At 49.5% G+C, this 21,645-nt stretch overlaps 1 protein-coding gene across 1 annotated transcript; it reads left to right on the top strand.

Annotated features, from left to right (window-relative positions):
- The first annotated feature begins 12,469 nt into the window (after positions 1 to 12,469).
- Positions 12,470 to 14,545, top strand: SRARP (steroid receptor associated and regulated protein). The gene is made up of 2 exons (XM_072825131.1): positions 12,470 to 12,642; positions 13,692 to 14,545. The coding sequence occupies exons 1-2, from the start codon at positions 12,609 to 12,611 to the stop codon at positions 14,117 to 14,119; spliced, it is 462 nt and encodes a 153-aa protein (XP_072681232.1). The 5' UTR covers positions 12,470 to 12,608; the 3' UTR covers positions 14,120 to 14,545.
- The last annotated feature ends 7,100 nt before the right edge of the window (positions 14,546 to 21,645 follow it).

Genomic DNA, 21,645 nt, shown 5'->3' with positions numbered 1-21,645 from the left:
TGCGCTGAGCACCTCCCGTGCACGAGCTCATTAAATCTCGCTACGCGGAGGAGAGTCTTTTCTCCCCCTTGGAAGAAGGCAAAGGAGGCTCAGGAAGAGCCAATGAACCGCCCATTGTCACGTCTTCCAGGCGGAGGAGCACAGGACCTGGTTGCACCTCCGGGGCTGCAGATCCCCGCGTGTCTTTCTGCCCTTCCGAGCCAACCATTGCCCCATTTGCTATTTAGGGCAGATCCAGGATTAGCCTGGGTGTGAACGAGGATGCTGGAAGCAAAAGTGTCTGCAGACTCGAGCAGTCCCTTGTGGCCTCTGCCAACTTTTCAGCACCTCCGCGCCCCAGACTTCCCTATCCTCACAGGACGCGGGCTTTCTCTTTTCTTCACCTCTGATTCTGTTTATATCCCATGAGATTTTTTTTTTTTTTTTAAGATTTTATTTATCTGGGACACCTGGGTGGCTCTGCGGTTGCTGGGATCGAGTCCCGCATTGGGCTCCCTGTCTGGAGCCTGCTTCTCCCTCTGCCTGTGTCTCTGCCTCTGTGTGTGTGTGTGTGTGTGTGTCTCATGAATGAATAAATAAAATCTTTTTTAAAAAAATTTAAGGGATCCCCGGGTGGCGCAGCGGTTTGGCGCCTGCCTTTGGCCCAGGGCGCGATCCTGGAGACCCGGGATCGAATCCCACGTCGGGCTCCCTGCATGGAGCCTGCTTCTCCCTCTGCCTATGTCTCTGCCTCTCTCTCTCTCTCTCTCTCTCTCTCTCTCTGTGTGTGACTATCATAAATAAATAAAAATTAAAAAAAAAATAAAAAATTTAAGATTTTATTTATCTATTAGAGCAAGCGGCGGGGGGGGGGGGGGGGAGAGGGAGGGGCAAAGAGAGAAGGAAAAGCAGGCTCCCGCTGAGTAGGGAGCTCAATGGATTCCAGCTGGATTCCAGGACCTAGGGATCATGACCTGATCTCCAACCTGGGACCCAAGGATCATGACCTGAGCTCCATCCTGGGACACTGGGATCATGACCTGAGCTCTATCCTGGGGACCTGGGATCAACACCTGAGCCCAAGGCAGATACTTAACTGACTCAGCCACTGAGGCACCCCCGTTTCCCATGAGTTTTAACAATAGTCTTGCCACCACCCTGAACTTCTTTGTTCCCTCGTCCTCTTGTCATATGGATTTGGTGAGCTTTCCAACCCTGGGTAAATCCAACTTTCCTCTTCTTTTTTCTTGTATCCAAGCAACCATGCACAGCTGGACAAAGTACCCCAAAAGATAGACTGTTCCTACAAATTCATGATCACTAGCCAGAAGAGGAACTTCAACAAATGCTGGTCTGGCCAAGTCACTACTCCTCCTTCACAATCACTTGGGAAACTAAAAAGCTTACCAGTAATTGACTTCACTCTTTTTTTTTTTTTTTTAATTTTTTATTTATTCATGATCGTCACAGAGAGAGAGAGAGGCAGAGACACAGGCAGAGGGAGAAGCAGGCTCCATGCACCGGGAGCCCAACGTGGGATTCGATCCCGGGTCTCCAGGATCGCACCCTGGGCCAAAGGCAGGCGCCAAACCGCTGCGCCACCCAGGGATCCCTTCACTCTGTCTTTTACAGGAAAATAAAAGCAAGTCTAATAGGACCTTGTCCTCCCAATACAAAGGACACAAATCTACCTCTGTGTCCATCCGTGTTGGATGTAGTTGGCTGGGACTCATTACCATTCCTTCCAGATTCTAGAAAGTTAAAATTCTATTTCCCAGATTCAGTTGCAGTTAGAATTCTAGACACAGATGGATTCTGCTAGTGGGAAAGATTGGATGGAAGTGAGGCAATAGCCATTGTCCTAGTGATGGTAGGTGATTGCTGCTGGCAAGCCAGGTCATGCAGATATGAGGGTTTGCAGCGGTGCACGGTGGCTAGTCTCCAGCTTCATGAATGTTCTGAAGCATCTGTGAAATGGTGACAGCCAAACTCAGCATTCTAGAGCCTGGGAACCAGCTTCTAGTCCCAAATCTAGACCCATGGGTTCCTGCTGGTGATATGTTGAATGCAATGATCTCAGTGGTGGTGGCTCCTTGATTCCTCATCTTTCTGATTATGTCAGAGTAGCCTCTGGTTGGTGAGTTCTATGGTGTTCTGGGAGCCATTACTAGAGGACCAGTCTGGAGACCCTTCTTTCAGCCCCTCCAATAATGTTATAGATGCTTAATTTTCTGTATTAAACCTCTTTCTGGGGGCGGCCCAGGTGGCTCAGCAGTTTAGCGCCGCCCTCAGCCCTGGGCTTGATCCTGGAGACCCGAGATCGAGCCCCGCGTCAGGCTCCCTGCTTGGAGCCTGCTTCTCCCTCTGCGTGTGTATGTGTGTGTGTGTGTGTGTGTGTGTGTGTCATTAATAAATAAATAAAATCTTAAAAATAAATAAGTAAATAAACAAACCTCTTTCTGCTTAAAAGAAGTTTGGAGACAACATGAGGGATCCTTGTAGGATGGACATGTACCGCACCTTGACCGTATCAATGTATACATCCTGGTTGGGATACGGTGGTACTATAGTTTTGCAAGATGTTAGCATGATGAAAACTGGGTAAAGAAGGATGGCAGTGGAATCGCTCTGTATCATTTCTTACAATTGCATGTGAACTGGGGCGCATAGGTGGTTCAGTCTGGTGAGCATTCGACTCTTGATTTCCACTTGAGTCACGACCTCAGGATCATAGGCTCTGCACTCGGCGCAGAATTGGCTTCAGATTCTCTCCCTCTCCCTCTGCCTCCCACCCCTGCTGGCGCTGACTCTCGTTTCCTCTAAGGAAAAAAAACAACACAAAAACAATTGCATGTGAGCCTACATTTTTTTTTTTAAATAAAAAGTTTAAAGAGAAAGCCCAGCAAGGTTTCTATTTCTGCAAGAAAATGTACCCGAGGGGTCAAGGCATTAGATTCAAAGGTGATACAGATCTAGCCTATTTTGCTCAGAGAAAAAATAGTTACATAAGTTGTCACTTATCACAATAAGTATTGTTGCCTCAGGGAAAGTGCCTAATAAAGACAGGCTTTGATAGATGGAGTAGTTGCCACAACTGACCATTACGGAGGAATGAGGACGATAAGGACTGTCAGGTAGGCTGGCTATTTATAACTGCACTGAACAATTTCAAAAAAGAAATATTTAGGGTTTAAATTTTCAGCTCAAGAAAGGACCAGAGAAGCAAGGTCCATTCCTGACTACTCTAAAAAATTTATCTCAGGACACCTGGGTGGCTCACTGGTTGAGTGCCTGCCTTCAGCTCAGGCTGTGACCCCAGGATCCTGGATCGAGTCCGAGTCCCGGATGGGGCTCCCTGCAGGGAGCCTGCTTCTCCCTCTGCCTAAGTCTCTGCTTCTCTCTCTGTGTCCCTCATGAATAAATAAATAAAATCTAAAAAAAATTTTTTTTTATCTCATCTCATGTAGCTACAGAGCTTATGTAGCCAAAATTCCGACCTGATCCTGTGGGTTGCTGAACTGTAATATAATTGCAACAGAAGCTGTAGTCACAGGCTGACCAGGTGCACGGAATGGGAACAAGTGGCACTTAGAAATCAAGACAGGGGTGTTTGGGCGGATGCAGATGACTAAGTTCCCTGACTCTCCAAATCTAAAATTAACTGAAACTCTTGCCATAGACGCAGCCCCCTCCTCCCACTGAATGAGACTGACTCTGCTTTCCCTGGAAAGCACGTAATGACCTTATCTGAGGAAGTTATTTGCAAAGATATGCTGATTCCCCTCAGAGATCGCCATCCTTTATTTGTCTCCAGATCTGAGTCCCAGTCCAGAGTGCCCCAGGGAACAATCACGTGGTCTGACCTTAGAGGTGATTTACAAAAGAAAGAAAAAGAAAAGGAAAAGGAAAGAAAAAGGAAGCCTTAACTAATAAATGAGCTGAAACCTAGAGAATATACCTGTAAGGTAGACATGTTAAGTCAGGGAGGAAGGAACATAATATTAAGCTTGGCTAAATTTATAAATATAAATGGGCATTGCAGAGACTTTGGGGTTTTATATTTTTGTTATTTATTTATGATAGTCACACAGAGAGAAAGAGAGAGGCAGAGACATAGGCAGAGGGAGAAGCAGGCTCCATGCACAGGGAGCCCGACGTGGGATTCCAGGATCACGCCCTGGGCCAAAGGCAGGTGCTAAACCGCTGCACCACCCAGGGATCCTGACTTTGGGGTTTTAATGTCCCAGCTCAAACAACTGAGAATGGTCCTTTTTTTTTTTTTTTAAGATTTATTTATTCATGAGAGACACAGAGAGAAAGGCAGAGACATAGGCAGAGGGAGAAGCAGGCTCCCTGCGGGGAGCCCGATATGGGACTCGATCCTGGATCCTGGGATCAGGCCCTGAGCCGAAGGCAGATGCTCAACCATCTGCTCAACCGCTGAGCCACCCAGGTGTTGTAACAGCACAGTGGGTTGATTGAAAATTTAGACCCAACAGTGGTCCTCATTAACTGAAGCTGAGATGCCAGAAACTCCTTAGAACAAAACAGAAGGAGAATCTACAAATTCAGCCCAGGTGGCTGAGAGCAGGAGCGAAGTGTACTTCTGCTGCTGGAATGAGTGAAGGATCAAGACTTGCCTGGCTTCTCACTAGGGGGTGTTGCTCCCGTCTATTCCTAATAGACTCCCTCCCCCCAGGCTTGTCCCCTCCAGTGCCCTCACCCCTTAGCTGTCCAAGGGACACACAGCCCCCCCCCACCTCTGAGTCTCCAGCCAAAACCTCATCCACCCTCTACCCTAAAGTCCTCCCGAAGCTCAATTATTAAGTACACGTGAGCCTTCTCCCAGTGAAGAGAATTTCAATGGTTGGCCAGCTTGTGGCTATAAACTTGACAAAGTTTAGCTATAGATAAACTGACAAATGTCTGTTTATACAATTTGGGTTTTTATCAGTTTGATTACACACAGGTTGAAAGTCATGAATAACATAACAGTATATTATAAATGCAGCGATGTTTTCTCTGCTTGTCCGGAAATGGTTTTCTTAACTCTTCACACGCATCCTTGACCTACACTTTTTAAATTCAAGCCCATTTTGAAAATGTTACAAAGTACTAGATAAAATAGGGGCCCCTGCCTGGCTTAGTCAGTGGAGTGACTCTTGATCTCAGGGTCATGAGTTTGAGCCTGGGTGTAAAGTTTACTTTAAAAAAGAAAAGGAGGGCAGCCTGGGTGGCTCAGCGGTTTGGCGCCTGCCTTTGGCCCGGGGTGTGATCCTGGAGTCCCGGGATCGAGTCCCGCATTGGGCTCTCTGCATGGAGCCTGCTTCTCTCTGTCTCTCATGAATAAATAAATAAAATCTTAAAAAACAATAAAAAAGGAAAGGAGCACCTGGGTGGCTCAGTGAGGAGTGTCTGTCTTCCGTTCAGGTCATGATCCTGGGGTTCTGGGATCGAGTCCCACCTTGGGCTCCCCTCAGGGAGCCTGCCTCTGTCTCTCATGAATAAATAAATAAAATCTTTTGGAGAGAAAGAGAGAAAGAAAAGAAAAGAAAAGAAAAGGAAAGGAAAGAAAGAAAAGAAAAGAAAAGAAAAGAGAAAAGAGGAAAGGAAGGAAAGGAAGGAAAGGAAAGGAAAGGAAAGAAAGGAAAGAAAGGAAAGAAAGGAAAGAAAGGAAAGGAAGGAAAGGAAGGAAAGGAAAGGAAAGAAAGGAAAGAAAGAAAGGAAAGAAAGGAAAGAAAGGAAAGAAAGGAAAGGAAAGGAAAGGAAAGGAAAGGAAAGGAAAGGAAAGGAAAGGAAAGGAAAGTCAACTAATATTCGATAAAGGAGGAAAGACTATCCATTGGAAGAAAGACAGTCTCTTCAATAAATGGTGCTGGGAAAATTGGACATCCACATGCAGAAGAATGAAACTAGACCACTCTCTTTCACCATACACAAAGATAAACTCAAAATGGATGAAAGATCTAAATGTGAGACAAGATTCCATCAAAATCCTAGAGAAGAACACAGGCAACACCCTTTTTGAACTCGGCCATAGTAACTTCTTGCAAGATACATCCACGAAGGCAAAAGAAACAAAAGCAAAAATGAACTATTGGGACTTCATCAAGATAAGAAGCTTTTGCACAGCAAAGGATACAGTCAACAAAACTCAAAGACAACCTACAGAATGGGAGAAGATATTTGCAAATGACATATCAGATAAAGGGCTAGTTTCCAAGATCTATAAAGAACTTATTAAACTCAACAGCAAAGAAACAAACAATCCAATCATGAAATGGGCAAAAGACATGAACAGAAATCTCACAGAGGAAGACATAGACATGGCCAACATGCATATGAGAAAATGCTCTGCATCACTTGCCATCAGGGAAATACAAATCAAAACTACAATGAGATACCACCTCACACCAGTGAGAATGGGGAAAATTAACAAGGCAGGAAACAACAAATGTTGGAGAGGATGCGGAGAAAAGGGAACCCTCTTACACTGTTGGTGGGAATGTGAACTGGTGCAGCCACTCTGGAAAACTGTGTGGAGGTTCCTCAAACAGTTAAAAATAGACCTGCCCTACGACCCAGCAATTGCACTGTTGGGGATTTACCCCAAAGATACAAATGCAATGAAACGCCGGGACACCTGCACCCCGATGTTTCTAGCAGCAATGGCCACGATAGCCAAACTGTGGAAGGAGCCTCGGTGTCCAACGAAAGATGAATGGATAAAGAAGATGTGGTTTATGTATACAATGGAATATTACTCAGCTATTAGAAATGACAAATACCCACCATTTGCTTCAACGTGGATGGAACTGGAGGGTATTATGCTGAGTGAAGTAAGCCAGTCGGAGAAGGACAAACATTATATGTTCTCATTCATTTGGGGAATATAAATAATAGTGAAAGGGAAAATAAGGGAAGGGAGAAGAAATGTGTGGGAAATATCAGAAAGGGAGACAGAACGTAAAGACTGCTAACTCTGGGAAACGAACTAGGGGTGGTAGAAGGGGAGGAGGGTGGGGGGTGGGAGTGAATGGGTGACGGGCACTGGGTGTTATTCTGTATGTTAGTAAATTGAACACCAATAAAAAATAAATAAATTAATTAAAAAAAAATAAATAAATAAAAAAATGAAAATTAAAAAAAAAAAAACAAAAAAAAACAAAAAAAAAAAAGAAAGGAAAGGAAAGGAAAGGAAAGGAAAGGAAAGGGAAAGGAAAGGAAAGGAAAGGAAAAAAGAGGGCAGCCCGGGTGGCTCAGCGGTTTAGTGTTGCCTTTGGCCCAGGGCATGATCCTGGAGACCCTGGATCAAGTCCCTATGTGGAGCCTGCTTCTCCCTCTGCCTGTGTCTCTGCATCTCTCTCTTTCTGTGTCTCTCATGAATAAATAAATAAAATCTTTAAAACAAAAAATGAAGATCTTTGCCTGAATTAATGATTTCATTAAAGTTTGTAAATTGATGCATTTCTGATACTATGATTGCTACCACACTTATTAGCTGGACTTCTTTTAAGTTCTTGCTTATTTAAATAACCTCTATCCCCAACATTAGGCTCGAACTCAGGACCCCAAGATCCAGAGTAGCTCGCTCTTCTTTTTTTTTTTTTTTTTTTTTTTAAATTTTTATTTATTTATGATAGTCACAGAGAGAGAGAGAGAGGCAGAGACACAGGCAGAGGGAGAAGCAGGCTCCATGCACCGGGAGCCCGACGTGGGATTCGATCCCGGGTCTCCAGGACCGCGCCCTGGGCCAAAGGCAGGCGCTAAACCGCTGCGCCACCCAGGGATCCCTCGCTCTTCTGACTCAGTCAGCCAGGCACTCCAATTAGGACAATAGTTACCTGGAAATATAGTTCATTCAGAGAAGTAGGACAGAGCTAATTTCCTTTGAAAAAAATAACAGCTTTAATTGAGATATAATTCACAGGCCATACAATTCACCCTTTGCAAGTGTGTATCTACTCTGGTGGGTTTTACTATATTCACACAGTTGTGCAGCCATCACTACTGTCTAATTTCAGAACGTTTCCATGGTGCCAAACAGAAACCCTTAGAGCCATTAGCAGTCACTCCCCACCTCCCTCAGCCCCTTGGTAACAAGGAGTCTACTTTGTGTCTATGGTTTTGCCTACTTGAAACATTTGATAGAAATGGAATCACACAGCCTGAGGTCTTTAACTGACTGGCTTCTTTCACTTTGTTTTCAAGCTTCATCCATGCAATGGCATGTGTCAGTATTTCACTCTTTTGTTGTTGAATAATATTCTACTGTAGGACTATATCACATCTGGTTTATCCATTCATCAGTTGATGCACATTTGAGTTGTTTTCACCTCTGCTATTATAAATCTATATATGTTTACCTTTGCTTTTTTTTTAAGGTTTTAGTTATTCATTCATGAGATACATAGAGAAGCAGAGACACAGGCAGAGGGAGAAGCAGGCTCCCCGCTGAGCAGGGAGCCCAACATGGAACTTGATCCCAGGACTCTGGGATCATAACCTGAATCGAAGGCAGACACTTAACCAACTGTGCTACCCACGCCCCCTCCCCCCGCCTTTTTAAAGATTCTTAAGTAATATCTATCCCCACATGGAGCTTGAACTTAGGACCCTGAGATCAAGCGTCACTGGCTCCTCAAACTGAGCCACTCAGTTGCCCCTAATTTCCTTTTAATCTTCAATTTTCAGAGTAAGAAGAAGATGTTCTGGTTACTTCCACTGATGTCCAATGAGAGTTCTCCTTACTCCCTTTTGTAAATTAATTTTAAAATTCCAGAGTAATTTTAGATGTATTGAAAAGTTGCAAAGATATTATTACAGAGTCCCTGTACATTCCACAGCCAGTCTCCCCCATTGTTAACTTTGTAGGTAAGCATGGAATATTTGTCACAACTAAGAAAACAACATTGGTACAGTACTATTAACCAAACTCCAGGCTTTTTTTTTTTTTAAAGATTTTTATTTTATTTACTCATGAGAGATACAGAGTGAGAGAGAGGCAGAGACACAGGCAGAGGGAGACACAGGCTCCATGCAGGGAGCCTGACGTGGGACTCGATCCCGGGACTCCAGGATCACACCCTGGGCTGCAGGCGGCGCTAAACCACTGTGCCATCGGGGCTGCCCTCCAGGCTTCTTTTGGATATCACAGGTTTTTCTGCTAATATCCTTTCTTGATTCCAGGATCCAATCAAGGATCCCACAATGCACTTCATTGCTGTGTCTTCCTATTCTCCTCCCTTCTGTGATGGTTTCTCTGTCTTCTTTTTCATTATCTTGACTGTTTGAGGAGCACCAGGCAGGTATTTTGCAGAATGTCCGTTAGTTCAGATTTTCCCGGTATTTTTTCTCATGGTTAGACCAGGGTTATGTGTCTTGGGGGAAGGAGACCACAGATGAGACGTGCCCTTCTCATCCCAGGTTCTCAGGAGTGCAGGGTGTTCACATGTGCCCTGTCAAAGAACACAAGCAATGATATCCAGCTAGAATTTAATTTTATTTTCTTTGACTTTTGCACAGTCTATCAGTTTTCTATTGCTGTAACAAAGTACCACAATCTAGGAGCTTAAAGCAACAACACAAGTTTATTATCAGTCAGTCAGACGCCTAACATGGGTTTCCTTGAGCTGAAATTAAGATGTTGGCAAGGAAGTTCCTCATGCAGGTCCTAGAGGGAAAAAAAAAATCCCCTTTCTTGCCTTTTCCAGTTTACAGAAGCCGCCCGGATTCCTCAACCCATGGTCCCCTTACACCATCTTCGAAGCCAGCAATAACAGGTGAGTCTCACATCCTGTCTCTGGCCTTTTTCCATCAACACATCTGCTTCTAACTCCACTGGTAAATGTTCTCCAATTTTAAGGACTAGTGTGATTAAATTGTCCTCACTCGGATAATTTAGGATAATCTCCCCCTCTCAAAGTCCATACCAGTGATGTGATTTATATTAAGAAATATCTATATCTGGTCTCTGTCCAGTTCCTGGCACAGAGCTCCTAACACCCTTTGGAATTGCCCAAGTGTTGAGAGCAAGGAGGGTGTCTTTTGTTATACTAATGAGGTGATTTTAATTTTTTAATTTTTTAAAAGATTTATTCATTTATTTGAGAGAGAGCGAGAAAGCGAGTATGTGGGGTGGGAGATGAGCAGAGAGAGAGGGACAAGTAGACTCCAAGCCGTGCTCGGATCCCCACGCAGGTCCAATCTTAGGACCCAGAGATCCTGACCTGAGCCAAAACCAAGAGCCAGAAGCTCAACCGACTGAGCCGCCCAGGTGCTCTGCGAGGTGACTTTTAGAAAGACCTTAGGTCACCTAAGGTTGGGCCTGGTGGCCAGGGGAACCAAAAAAGTGATTCGATTGGAACTTTCAGCCCCACCCACGGGTGTCCCTTCCCCACGGAGGGAAGAGGGGCTGGGAGATTGCCTTCAGTCACTAATGGTCAATGATTTAATCAATCGTGAAGGTGGTGGAGAAGATTCAGGAAGAGTGGCGAGCTCAGAGAGTAGCAGGAGCTCCTCCCCTTTCTCCATCCCTTGCCCTGTGCATCTCTTCCATCTGGTTGTCCCGAGTCCTATCCTTTTATAATAAACTGGTCATCTTGTAAGTAAAATGTTTCTCTGACTTCTGTGTGCCACTCTAGCAGAACTGAGTTAATTGCTTGCTGGTGTGGGAAATACAGGCACGCGCACACACACCGGAATCGATGTTAGAAGTGGAATATCCTTCATCACAACAGCAAAGTCCTCTTTGCTGTGTCAGGAAACATTTTCACAGGTTCTGGAGACCAGGGCATGGATATCTTTGGGGGACCATTATTCTTTTACCACACAGAGTTACTTGTACAGAAGTGATACTGTTACAGTTCATGAAACAATACCAATTTTCTTTTTAAAATGTATTTCTGGGGCCCCTGGGTGGCTCAGTGATTGAGTCGGCCTTGAGCTCAGGTTGTGATCCTGGGATCGAGTCCCACATTGGGCTCCCTGCGTGGAGCCTGCTTCTCCCTCTGCCTGTGTCTCTGCCTCTGTGTGTCTCTTGTGAATAAATATATAAAATCTTTTTTAAAAATGGAGGTACAAACTTGCAGTTATAAGACGGATAAGTTGGGGCACCTGGGTGGCTCAGTCAATGGAGGGGCTGACTCTTGATTTTGGCTAAGGTTGTGATCTCAGGGTCATGAGATCAAGCCCCAAATCAGGCTCTGCGCTCAGCATGGAATCTCCGTGTCCCCCTCCCTCCGCTCCTCCCCTGCCACTCATGCTTGCTCACTCTCTCAAATAAAATCTACAATAATAATAATAATTTTAAAATAAAATGAGTAAGTCACAAAGATGAAAGATACAGTATGGGTAATTGATATTGTAATAATTTTGTGTGGTGACAGATGGTAACTACACTCGCCATGGTGAGCATTTCCTCACACGGATAAGTGCCAAATCATTATGTCCATGTCATACACCTGAAACTAATATAATATTGTATATCAATTATACTTCCATTTAAAAATGATAATAATAGGGGCACCTGAGGTGGCTCAGTGGTTGAGTGTCTGCCTTTGGCTCAGGTCGTGATCCTGGGGTCTTGGGACCACGTCCCCTATTGGGCTCCCTGCAAGGAGCCTGCTTCTTCCTCTGCCTGGGTCTCTACCTCTCTCTCTCTCTCTGTCTCTCATGAATAAATAAATCTTAAAAAAAAAAATGAGAGATAATAATAGAGTATATACATTTTTTCAATAAAAATAATCGGTTGATTTATTTTTTATTTTTATTTTTTAAATTTTTATTTATTTATGATAGTCACACAGAGAGAGAGACAGAGAGAGGCAGAGACACAGGCAGAGGGAGAAGCAGGCTCCATGCACCGGGAGCCTGACGTGGGACTCGATCCCGGGTCTCCAGGATCGCGCCCTGGGCGAAAGGCAGACGCTAAACCGCTGCGCCACCCAGGGATCCCCCAATCGGTTGATTTAAAGGATGCTGTAGACTGTCCGTGTCCTACACAAATTCATATTTTGAAACCAAATCCCCAGTGAGATGGGGTGTGAAGGTGGAGCCTTTGGGGGTGATTAGATCATGAGGGTGGAGCCCTCATGATGAGATTAGTGCCCTGATATAAGAGACTCCAGAGAGCATCTGTGCTCATTCTGCCCCATGAAGACCCTTCCGGAAAGAGCCATCCATGAACCAGTGAGTCCTCACCAAACTCGGAATCTGTGGACCTCCTGATTTGGACTTCCAGCATCCAGGACCGTGGGAAATACTTGTTTCTTGTCTAAGTCTGGACAGGCTAAGACAAAAGGACATGTAGGAGGCTGCTGGTGTTGAAAGAAATAGTGTCTGGTAGAAGGCCTGCCTCTCGGTGACCCGACAACAATCCTGTTGACATAACCCTGTTGATCAAAGCAATCCGCTAGCTGCCCCAGGCCAGTTCCTGTGGCTCTTGGTGGAATTCACTCAGCAGATCCGGATCCGGTAAATATAAAAGGTCTGGTCCTTGGGTGGGGAGCTACATCCTGGAAGAGGCTGCTGAGAAGTTGTCCTCCTGCCAGAGCTAGAAGTTCTCCAGGGTGGCAGGAGAAGTGAGGCCCTCAGGAGACCCCAGTGACCAAAGAGCTAGCCCCAAAGTCATGGGCCTTGAGACAGACCTGGAGACCAGCTCAGGTAAGAGGGGGCGGGGGGTGCTCTGCACCGCGGAAAGACCAGCCAAGGGGGCGCTGGGCAGGACAGACACCCTCCCCGGAGCTGCAGGGGTTTGCAAGCCACGAATGGGCTTCAGTGGATTCCCTGTGCCCACAAACCTACCAGAACATGAGCTTCCTTCCAAGCCTGTGTTGTGATGAAGGGCACACGGTTAAGAGTGGATTTATTTGTTATTCGGGTAACTCAAAAAAGTTCACTATTGGGCAGCCCGGGTGGCGCAGCGGTTTAGCGCCGCCTTCAACCCAGGGCCTAATTCTGGAGACCCGGGATCGAGTCCCGCGTCGGGCTCCCTGCATGGAGCCTGCTTCTCCCTCTGCCTGTGTCTCTGCCTCTCTCTTTATGGGTCTCTCATGAATAAATAAAATCTTTTTTAAAAAATCGCCATTTAAGAGTACAGGCTTTGGATTCATGGGTAGCTGCACTGGCGCTCACTTCGTTGACAGACAAGTCGACAGCTTGGTGCGCAGCTTGTCCCTGAGCTGGGTCGGGAGGGCACGATAGTAAGAGCAGGGATTCCCGGGACAGACAGACAGCCCGGGCACTACCGTGTGTGGGGACAAGGTTGTGTGGAGGCGGGGTGGGGGGGGCACTATTTGTACAAGCTGAGTCTCAGCTTCCTGGTCTGTAAAAGGTGGCAGGACCTTCCTCTCGCTCCAGGACCCCATTACTTACACAGTGTGGTCCGAGGACCAGCAGCACTGGCATTCCCTGGGAGCTCGTTAAAAATCTGGAACCTCAGCCCCCCACCCCCCCAACCTCCTCCAGGCACCAGAGTCCGCACAAGGCCGTCGTGAAGGTCGTGTGCACAGTACAGAAGCTCGGATGCCTGGGGCAATGCTTTTCGGGGAAAGCAGGATTTCAACTCGGGTCTCCTGGGTGCTGAAACCCCTGCCCTTAGAAAACCCTACTGGGCAGTTAAACTCTCCTCGAGGGAAGGAGGAAGGGAATGAATGAAACCACACTCTCCTGTGCCAACGTAAAGCCTTGGGCTTTTCCTTCCTTCCTTCCAGGTGGGAAGCCGGCCTGCCATCAGAAGGCCATCCCCGCTGCTCACCTGACTTTCATTATCGACTGTGCTCGTGGCAAACCACTCGCCCTAGTAGCACCCCCGGTGCCACCCCGAGCCCCTGGTCCTAATCTAGGACCTGTCACTTCTCCAATGAAGACCTACATCTTGTTCTGTGGAGAAAACCAGCCCCACTTGACTCAGGAGGCCCCTCTGGGTGGGGGACACCTTGCCCACACCAGGGGCACCCTGCCGCCCTGCAGAGGGACTATAACCCCAGCTTCCGCCCCGGTCAGTCCACTGGTCCCTCAGGAGGCTCCTGAGGCCAAGGGAAGCCCCTTGAAGACTGTGCCCTCCAGGTCTTCAGCTTGGGGAACGGTCATAGGCTCGCTCAAAGCCCTCTCCTCCTGTGTCTGTGGGCAGGCAGATTAACTGGGAGAGCCTGGCCATGGAGAAGGGGGTTGGCACAGCAGGTTCCAGAGCTCAGGGGCTGGGGCTGCAGCTCCCAGAGCCCAGCCCCTCTTCTCCAGCCAAGCAGAAAGAAATCTTTGCACCAGGCCCAACAAAGAGCATTAGATCGATCAAGGACATCTGAACCAGCCACCAAGTACACACTCAAGGGTCTCCTGCTTCCTCCTCCCTGTCTCCATTCACCCTCCAGCAGGAGTAGGCTAAGGCACCTGCACATGGAAAGAAGCCAATTCGCTCATACGGCAAATCCTAATGGAGCATCTTCTATCCGCCAGCTCTGCAAAGTACCAGGGGAGACATCACAGCTTTCTTGGAGCTTATTCTCGGGGAGGTGGGTGGGGGTGAGGGAAAGAGTTAAGTAACCAAATAAATAAGGATGATTTTGAACAGTGATGGAATGGGTGCTTTGTTGGAACTGAAATGGGGTGCCGGGATGGGACGTGATGGGCCCAAAGAGCTGGGTGGGAAAGGCTTCTGGGCGGGTAACGAAGTATGGTCTGAAAGGAGAAGAAGGGGCACCTGGGTGGTTCAGTCGGTTAAGCACCTGCCTTCGACTCAGGTCATGATCCCAGGGTCCTGGGATCGAGGCCCCCCGGTGGGCTCCCTGCTCAGTGGGGCATCTGCTTCTCTCCTGCTGTGCCTACTTGTGCTCTCTCTCTGTCAAATGATAAATAAAATCTTAAAAATAAATAAAAGATGAGAAGGAGCCAGCACTGTGGGAATCCAAGGGCCAACCTGAGCCAGGGCCAGGATGCCCCAGTGCGATGGGCAGGAGCAGTGAGCTGTCCGCGGCCATCCCGGCTCCCAGGCAAGTGTGTGGGTCACTGGGAGGCATAGATGCCAAGTGGGAAAATTCAGAGACCCAGGTGGGACCTGCCAATCTAAAATGGGAAATAAGGGACACTCCTTAGAAGGGCACGGGAGGTGCTCAGAAAGGTAATAGAGTATCATGTTTGAACAGAGATAAATGTAAGAGCCCATTTCCTGAGCAGCTACTACATTCGTACCAGGCTGATGTATCCCTAGGGACACAAGGGTGGGTGGCTCCTGTGTCACCGGGCAGTCAGGTTACCCAGCGGGAAGTGGGGTCACCGGTGTGGGTGTGAGGGTGTGTGTGGGCCTAAGATGCAGTGTTGTGTGGAATGCTGCATCAACTCCTCTGAGGGAGTATGTCTCAAGGCTTTCTCGTTAAAATTGCTGATGTTCAGGGGGCACCTGGGTGGCTCAGTGGGTTAAGCATCTGGCTCTTGATTTCTGCTCAGGTCATGATCTCAGGGTCCTGAGATTGAGCCCCCTACCTCCCATGCTCAGCAGGGAGTCTACTTCAGATTCCCTCCTTCTCCCTTTGCCCCTTCCCCCTCCCTCTCTAAAAAAAAAAAAATTGCTGAATGGTCACGTATTTATTCAATGGTTATTTTACTAGTTTCCTACAAACACTAGTAGCTAAGGTGTATTAGCCATTTGCCCTGTGCCAGGGAAGGGACATCCTTGCAGTGCCAGGATGAGGAAGCACAGATCAGGGAACTGAGGGATGCCCTCAGGTCCCACACACTGGTACAGTTCCAATTAGATCCCAGGCATGCCTGGTGCTCAGGTTGCTCCCAGCCCCAGGTGGCCTCTCGTCCCAGCAGAATCTCTCCTAGGCAGAGGAGATCCAGAGAGAACAGCCATAACTCAGTCCTCCAGGAGTCCACAGCCTGATGGGGGAGGCAAGAAAGGAAGATGGCCAAAGCTGGTAAGTGCAAGTTAAGGACACACAGAATAAGGCTGGAGCTGGAGGAGGGTGTCCAGTCCTCTCTGGGGGAGGTGTTCAGGGAGGGCTTCCTGAAAGAAGTGATGTCTAGACCAAGATTTGACCAGTGAGTGAGCCACACAAAGGTGAGGGAACAGTGAGGGGAGGGTTCCAGGAAGTGAGTGAGCCACACAAAGGTGAGGGGCTAGGGCGGGGAGGGTTCCAGGAAGAAGGACCAGAGTCATTCAGTTTGGCTGGAGTATTAATTCACTCTCACCAAGTATTTATTGGGCACCCACTGTGTGCCAGGCTCTGGGCTGGACTCTCAGCTGGAGCAGTGATAAGACAGATAAGCCCTCACCCTGAAGGAGCTTATTCTCTAGTTGGGGGAAGACAACTCATGCATGTGTACACGCAGCAGTGGCCAGAGAAATGGCAGGGACCTCACTGTGAGGCCTTGCAGGCCAAGATGAGATAGAGCATGTGACTTTTTTTTAAACTTTATTTATTTATTAAGTAATCTCTAAACCCATCACAGGGCTTGGACTCAAGACCCCGAGATCAAGAATTGCTTGTTCTTCCCACTGAGCCAGCCAGGCGCCATGAACATGTGACTCTTGATCTTAGGGTCTTGAGTTCAAGCCCCAGGTTGGGCGTAGAGCTTACTTAAAAGCAAAAAACCCAAACTTTCCCTAGCTCTTGTGCTGGGACCAGAAGGCAGGGGTTGGGGAGGCCGGAGCTTAGGAGGCTGAGCCTAATCCAGGCAAAGAGGAGTGTCAACTTGGGCTAGAGAGGCAGTGACAGAGTAATCTGGAGGACATCTGTCCCTCCTCCCTCCTCCCCGGGCTGAGAATCACTGGACTAGAAGAACCCACAAAGACGCAGCTGCACAGGGAGTTAGAAGCTCTCCAGGAAGAGGGTGGGCCTGTGGCTGCACGTCCAGTTTTGTAACAGCAGGTGTCACCCTATCATCAGACTGCAGGGCACGGTGTCCTGGCCTGGCCAGGAAGGTAGACAACGGCTGGGCGTGGGGCCAAGAGTCCTGGGCTGGCCACCCAGTGGGGTCCATGTTTCCAGAAGCCAAACTGCAGTCTAACCAACACCCCTTTTTGTCCCAATAATGACTATGTGTGAGTGTGTCTGTGTGTGTGTGTATATATATATTTTAAGTTTATTTATATTTTAGTACTCTAAACCCAGCATGGGGCTCAAACTCATAATCCTGAGGTCGAGAGTCACCTGCTCTCTGACAGAACCAGCCAGGTGACCCACGGCTCTGTATATTTTTATATGCACCACACACCACCTCTGTTCCTCTCATACCAGACCAGAGAGGTAGGTATGACTTTTATCGCCATTCTACAGGTAAGGAAGGAGACAGAGCTCAAAGCCAAACCCCAGGCAGTGTGACTACACACCCGTAAGCCACAGCATCATGACCCTGAGCTTTGTGGCCGTCATCGTGTTCACGTTTGTTCAATGAGCAAATGGTTTTACGAGGACCCAGCCGAGGGCCTGGCAGTATGTAGAGGGTGTGTGGGGCTCAACAGGTGAGCAGGGCCCTCACTGAGATGGAACACACCAGGGGGCGACGGGGGGCGGAGGGAAGAGCTCGGTTAGTCTCTCCACCCACAATCCTGTGAGGGACTATCCCATTTTACAGAGGTGGAAACTGAGGCTCAGGTAGGGAAAGCAACTGGCCCAGGGTCACATAGCTAGCAAGTGGCAGAGCCAGGGTTGAAATGAAGGTAGTTTGACCTCAGGGCTTTGCCTACCATCCATACTGTATTCTGTTGAGGGAATGAATCCTTAAACAAGTGAAAGACTTTATTGAACCAGTGGGTTAACGTGTGAGTGAGTGAAGGTGTTTCCAGGTTGGCAACCTTGCTTGATCAAGACTGTGTCCCCACGGGCAGCCCCAGTGGCTCAGCGGTTTAGCGCTGCCTTCCGCCCAGGGCCTGATCCTGGAGACCTGGGATCGAGTCCCGCATCGGGCTCCCTGCATGGAGCCTGCTTCTCCCTCTGCCTGTGTCTCTGCCTCTCTCTCTCTCATGAATAAATAAATTCAAAAAAAGATTTATTTATCCATGAGAGACACAGAGAGAGAGACTCGATCCCGGGTCTCCAGGATCACACCCTGGGCTGAAGGGGACGCTAAACCGCTGAGCCACCCGGGCTGCCCATAAATAAAATCTTTAAAAAAACAAAGACTGTGTCTCCGGTACCTTAAAGTGACTCTATGTAATAGGTGGTGGTTGAGAATTGCGCGAGGAGGGGAGATGGGCAACTGGGTGGCGCAGTTGGTTGAGCCCTTGGCTCTTGGCTTCTGCTCAGGTCATGATCTCAGGGTCGTGGGAGGGAGCCCCGGGCTGGACTCTGCACTCAGCCAGGAGTCTGCTTGGGATTCTTTCTCTCCCTCTGCCTCTGCCCCTCCGGGTCTCATTCTCTCTCTCCCCCTCTAAGATATATACATAAACCTATTTTTTCTTTTTAAAAATATTTTATTTATTAATTTGACCGAGGGAGAGATAGAGAGAGAGAGCACAAGCAGGGGGAGAAGCAGGCCGACCACTGAGCAGGGAGCCTGATGTGGGGCTTGATCCCAGGACCCCGGATCATGACCTGAGATGATGGCAGATGTTTAACTGACTGAGTCATGCAGGTGTCCCTAAATAAATCTTTAAAAAAATAATTACATTTAAAAAAAGAAAGAGGAGAGGGAGAGGAGGGCAGATGAAAGGAAGGCGCAGATTTGCCATCCTGCCCTCTCCTCTCAGGTTCTCTAGGGCCAGCCGCCCTGCCTTGTGCCCAGGGGGCCCATACCCAGTCTAGTAGCCCCCAGACTCCCATAAGAGATTGTCCCCAGGTCCGGGCCTTGGAGGGCCTCCGAGTTGGGGACTGGCCCGGCTGGCTGGTCACCATGAGCCCCAGGCCAGGTATGAGGTGGCCCAGCTGTGCTGACTGTAAATAACACTCCCTCCCCTGCCCCGAGGCTCCTGCCCTGGGCACAGTCCCTCAGACTCGTCACCTTGCCCCTCCGGAACCTTGTTCGGAAAACAAGCACGGTTTTAACGAGACTTCGGCATTTACTGAGTTTGTACTAAAACACCATCTCTCTGTGGCTCCTCATAGCAGACCTGGGAGGGTGGGGTCTGATCTTTGTTTATGGGATGAGGTAACTAAAGCTTCCAGAGGTTTCTTTCCACCCCCACCTCCACCTCCAGAGCCTAGACAGGCTCTTCTGAGACAGCGAGGGGACCTTTTAGCTCTGCCCTTACCTGCTTTTCATGGAGAGGAGACTGCAGCTACCAGGGGAGCTCCTCTGCGGCTCTGGCCTGAGTCTTGGTCTCGATGGAGCCACAGCAGCGTGGGTGAGGTGGAGACGTCGGGATCCAAATCTAAGTGAAGTCACAGTAGCTGAGCCCCACTGGGCATTGTCAGGCCATGGCATACCTGAGCTCCAGTCTGCTACTGCGTGCGTTACGTGTAACAACCCTAGCGAGTGGATTCTACTAGCACCGCTTACAGATAGGACAACTGAGGCACAGAGGGATTATGTTACTTATAGGGGATCACACAGCTCAGAAGCAGCAGAGCCAAGATTCAGACCCAGGGAGTGTAGCTCCAGAGTCCATGCTGACCCTCCACTAATTACTGAGGCTTTTTAGCTTTTCAAAAAAATCTTACAAACATGTATTTATAAAAAATAAAACAAAAACAAAAACATGTACTTACAAACATTTATTTATAAAAAATAAAACACAAACAAACAAAAAAAAACCATGTACTTATGTTTGTACTTATGGCATGGCTCCATGCCAGGCTTGGGAGCAAGAGGGCAAAATAAGGCACCTTGTGCCCTTGCAGAACTAGGATCCGATGCAGACTGGGGAGAGGGGTGTGGGGAGGGGGTTACAGGGTGGGAGGTAGGAGTTACCTCCGGGCCAGGGAAAGGTGGCCATGAGCATGAAGGGGTTGGCCTGGAAGAAATGCCCCGGCCTGAGCTTCTAGAGGCCCGGGTCTCCATCTCACCTGTGCCACTGACTTCTGTGTGACCCTGGGTAAGGCCCTAGCCCTCCCTGGGCCTCGGTTTCCCCACCACACCAAGAGGACAGGCTGGCCAACCAAGTGGGTGGCTCACCGTCAGGCAAGCACCCCTTTCATCTGAGTTTCAGTTTCTTTTGAGCACAAAGTTTGGGCCCGGGCTTCTTTGGACTTGTCTGTGCCCCTGAGCTGGCAGGTCTAGAGGGCTTTCTGGAGGAGGTGGTTTTGGGCCTGAATGTGAGGAAACCTTCTAGGTCCCTGGCGCCCTTCCGGGTCTCTGGCAGCACCCGACCTGGACTTTTTCACAGGTCACAGGTCTCCAGCCTTGGAAGGCTGCATCTTTTCAGCCTCTCCTGCCTTCCTACCAGGTCCACTCCCCAAACTAGAGGATGTACAAGTCTGCCTTCCCTGTACAGGATGCCCGGATAGGGCCAGGGGAGCTGACTTAACCCTGGGGTGGTGTCATGTGTGTGTTGGGGGGTGGAGGGGGACTGATTTGGGCTTCCTAGACCCAGCAGAGGACTTCTAGAGCCATAGACAAAGATTCAAATCCCAACCATTGCCACTTCCTTCCGAGCTGGGTGACCTTGGGCCAGTTGCTTGACCTCTCTGAACCTCCTCGGTGCCTACCTCCGGATTGCTGCGGGCTGAGCAGTAGGCCCGGCACACACTAGGCGCTCAATGAACGGGGCTGCTAAAATTATTCCTGGGGTGGGGGCGGGGCGCAGGGCCTGCAGCCAGGCCTATATTTAGCCTGGAAAGGGTGGGGGGCCGGGGAGTGGGGGTGGGGGAGACGAGGCGCGGAGGCCAGGCCAGGCGCCCCGGGGGCGGAGCCGATGACAGAGGGCTGCCGGCCCCCTCCCCCGCCCCCCCTGCCGCAGGGTCACCTTGCTGGGAGGGGAGGGCCCTCCGGGACGGGCTTCTGCTCTGTGCCTGCGGAATCTTCATCTTCCGAAACCTGGGTCTGGGGAGAGGCTGCGGGGGCCTGGGGGGGAGCGGGGTCACTGGCCCCGTGGGGGGAGCCCCCCTCGCGCCCCAGGGGGGGCCTCGCTGCTCGCTGGGGTCGGGAAGCCGCGGGGAGCCTGCCCCTGGGTGGGGGTCGGGGGAGCGGGAGGCGGGCGCGGCTCCACCCCCAACCCCGGCCGCGGAGTTTCGGGGCTGCAAATAGCGCAGTGGAATCAGTGAGTCACGGAGGCTGGAAATACCGCGCCCCCTCTTCTCCTCCCGCCTCCCCCCTGCGGCCCGAGCTGCACCGGGGAGCCAGGCACTCCGGTTTCAGCGGCGCCTGGTGGGGGCGGGTGCGGCGGGGCCTCCAGGGAGCACCCAGACTCCCCCAAGCAGCCCTGCCCTCCGGCCACGGTCCAGCCCTGCCCCGGCCCCGGGTCCCTGCGACCCCGAGCCCGCCGCCCAGCCGGTCTGGTCCCCAGGGGCCACCTGGCACAAGGCGGGCTCCAGGAGGGGAGGCGACGCTGCGGTGCAGGTGGCCCCCTCTTGCTGTCCCCGGCCCCTCCAGTGCAGTAATCATGCAGGGAGATAACTCGGGATCCCGAGGAGGAGGCCAAGGGACAGCCGCCTTTCTGTGAGGTCCTTGAGCTGCCACTCCTCGCCCCAGATCTCAAGGAAGGCAGGTCAGTTTATTCTGGGGTTTCTTCCCCTGGCAGCCTCCAGCCCCATCCCGAGGTTGAGAACTTCAGACAGGTGATCTCCCGAG

Source organism: Canis lupus, chromosome 5 (genome assembly GCF_048164855.1).
Source record: "Canis lupus baileyi chromosome 5, mCanLup2.hap1, whole genome shotgun sequence".
NCBI lineage: Eukaryota > Metazoa > Chordata > Mammalia > Carnivora > Canidae > Canis > Canis lupus.
This window is presented reverse-complemented; position numbering and strand designations above follow the sequence as displayed.

What these genes read in the sequence shown, in the direction of transcription:
- SRARP (XM_072825131.1), top strand. Translation starts at nt 12,609, where the DNA reads ATGGGCCTTGAGACAGACCTGGAGACCAGCTCAG. An exon ending in AGACCTGGAGACCAGCTCAG is followed by an intron (nt 12,643 to 13,691) that starts GTAAGAGGGGGC and finishes CCTTCCTTCCAG; the next exon opens with GTGGGAAGCCGGCCTGCCAT.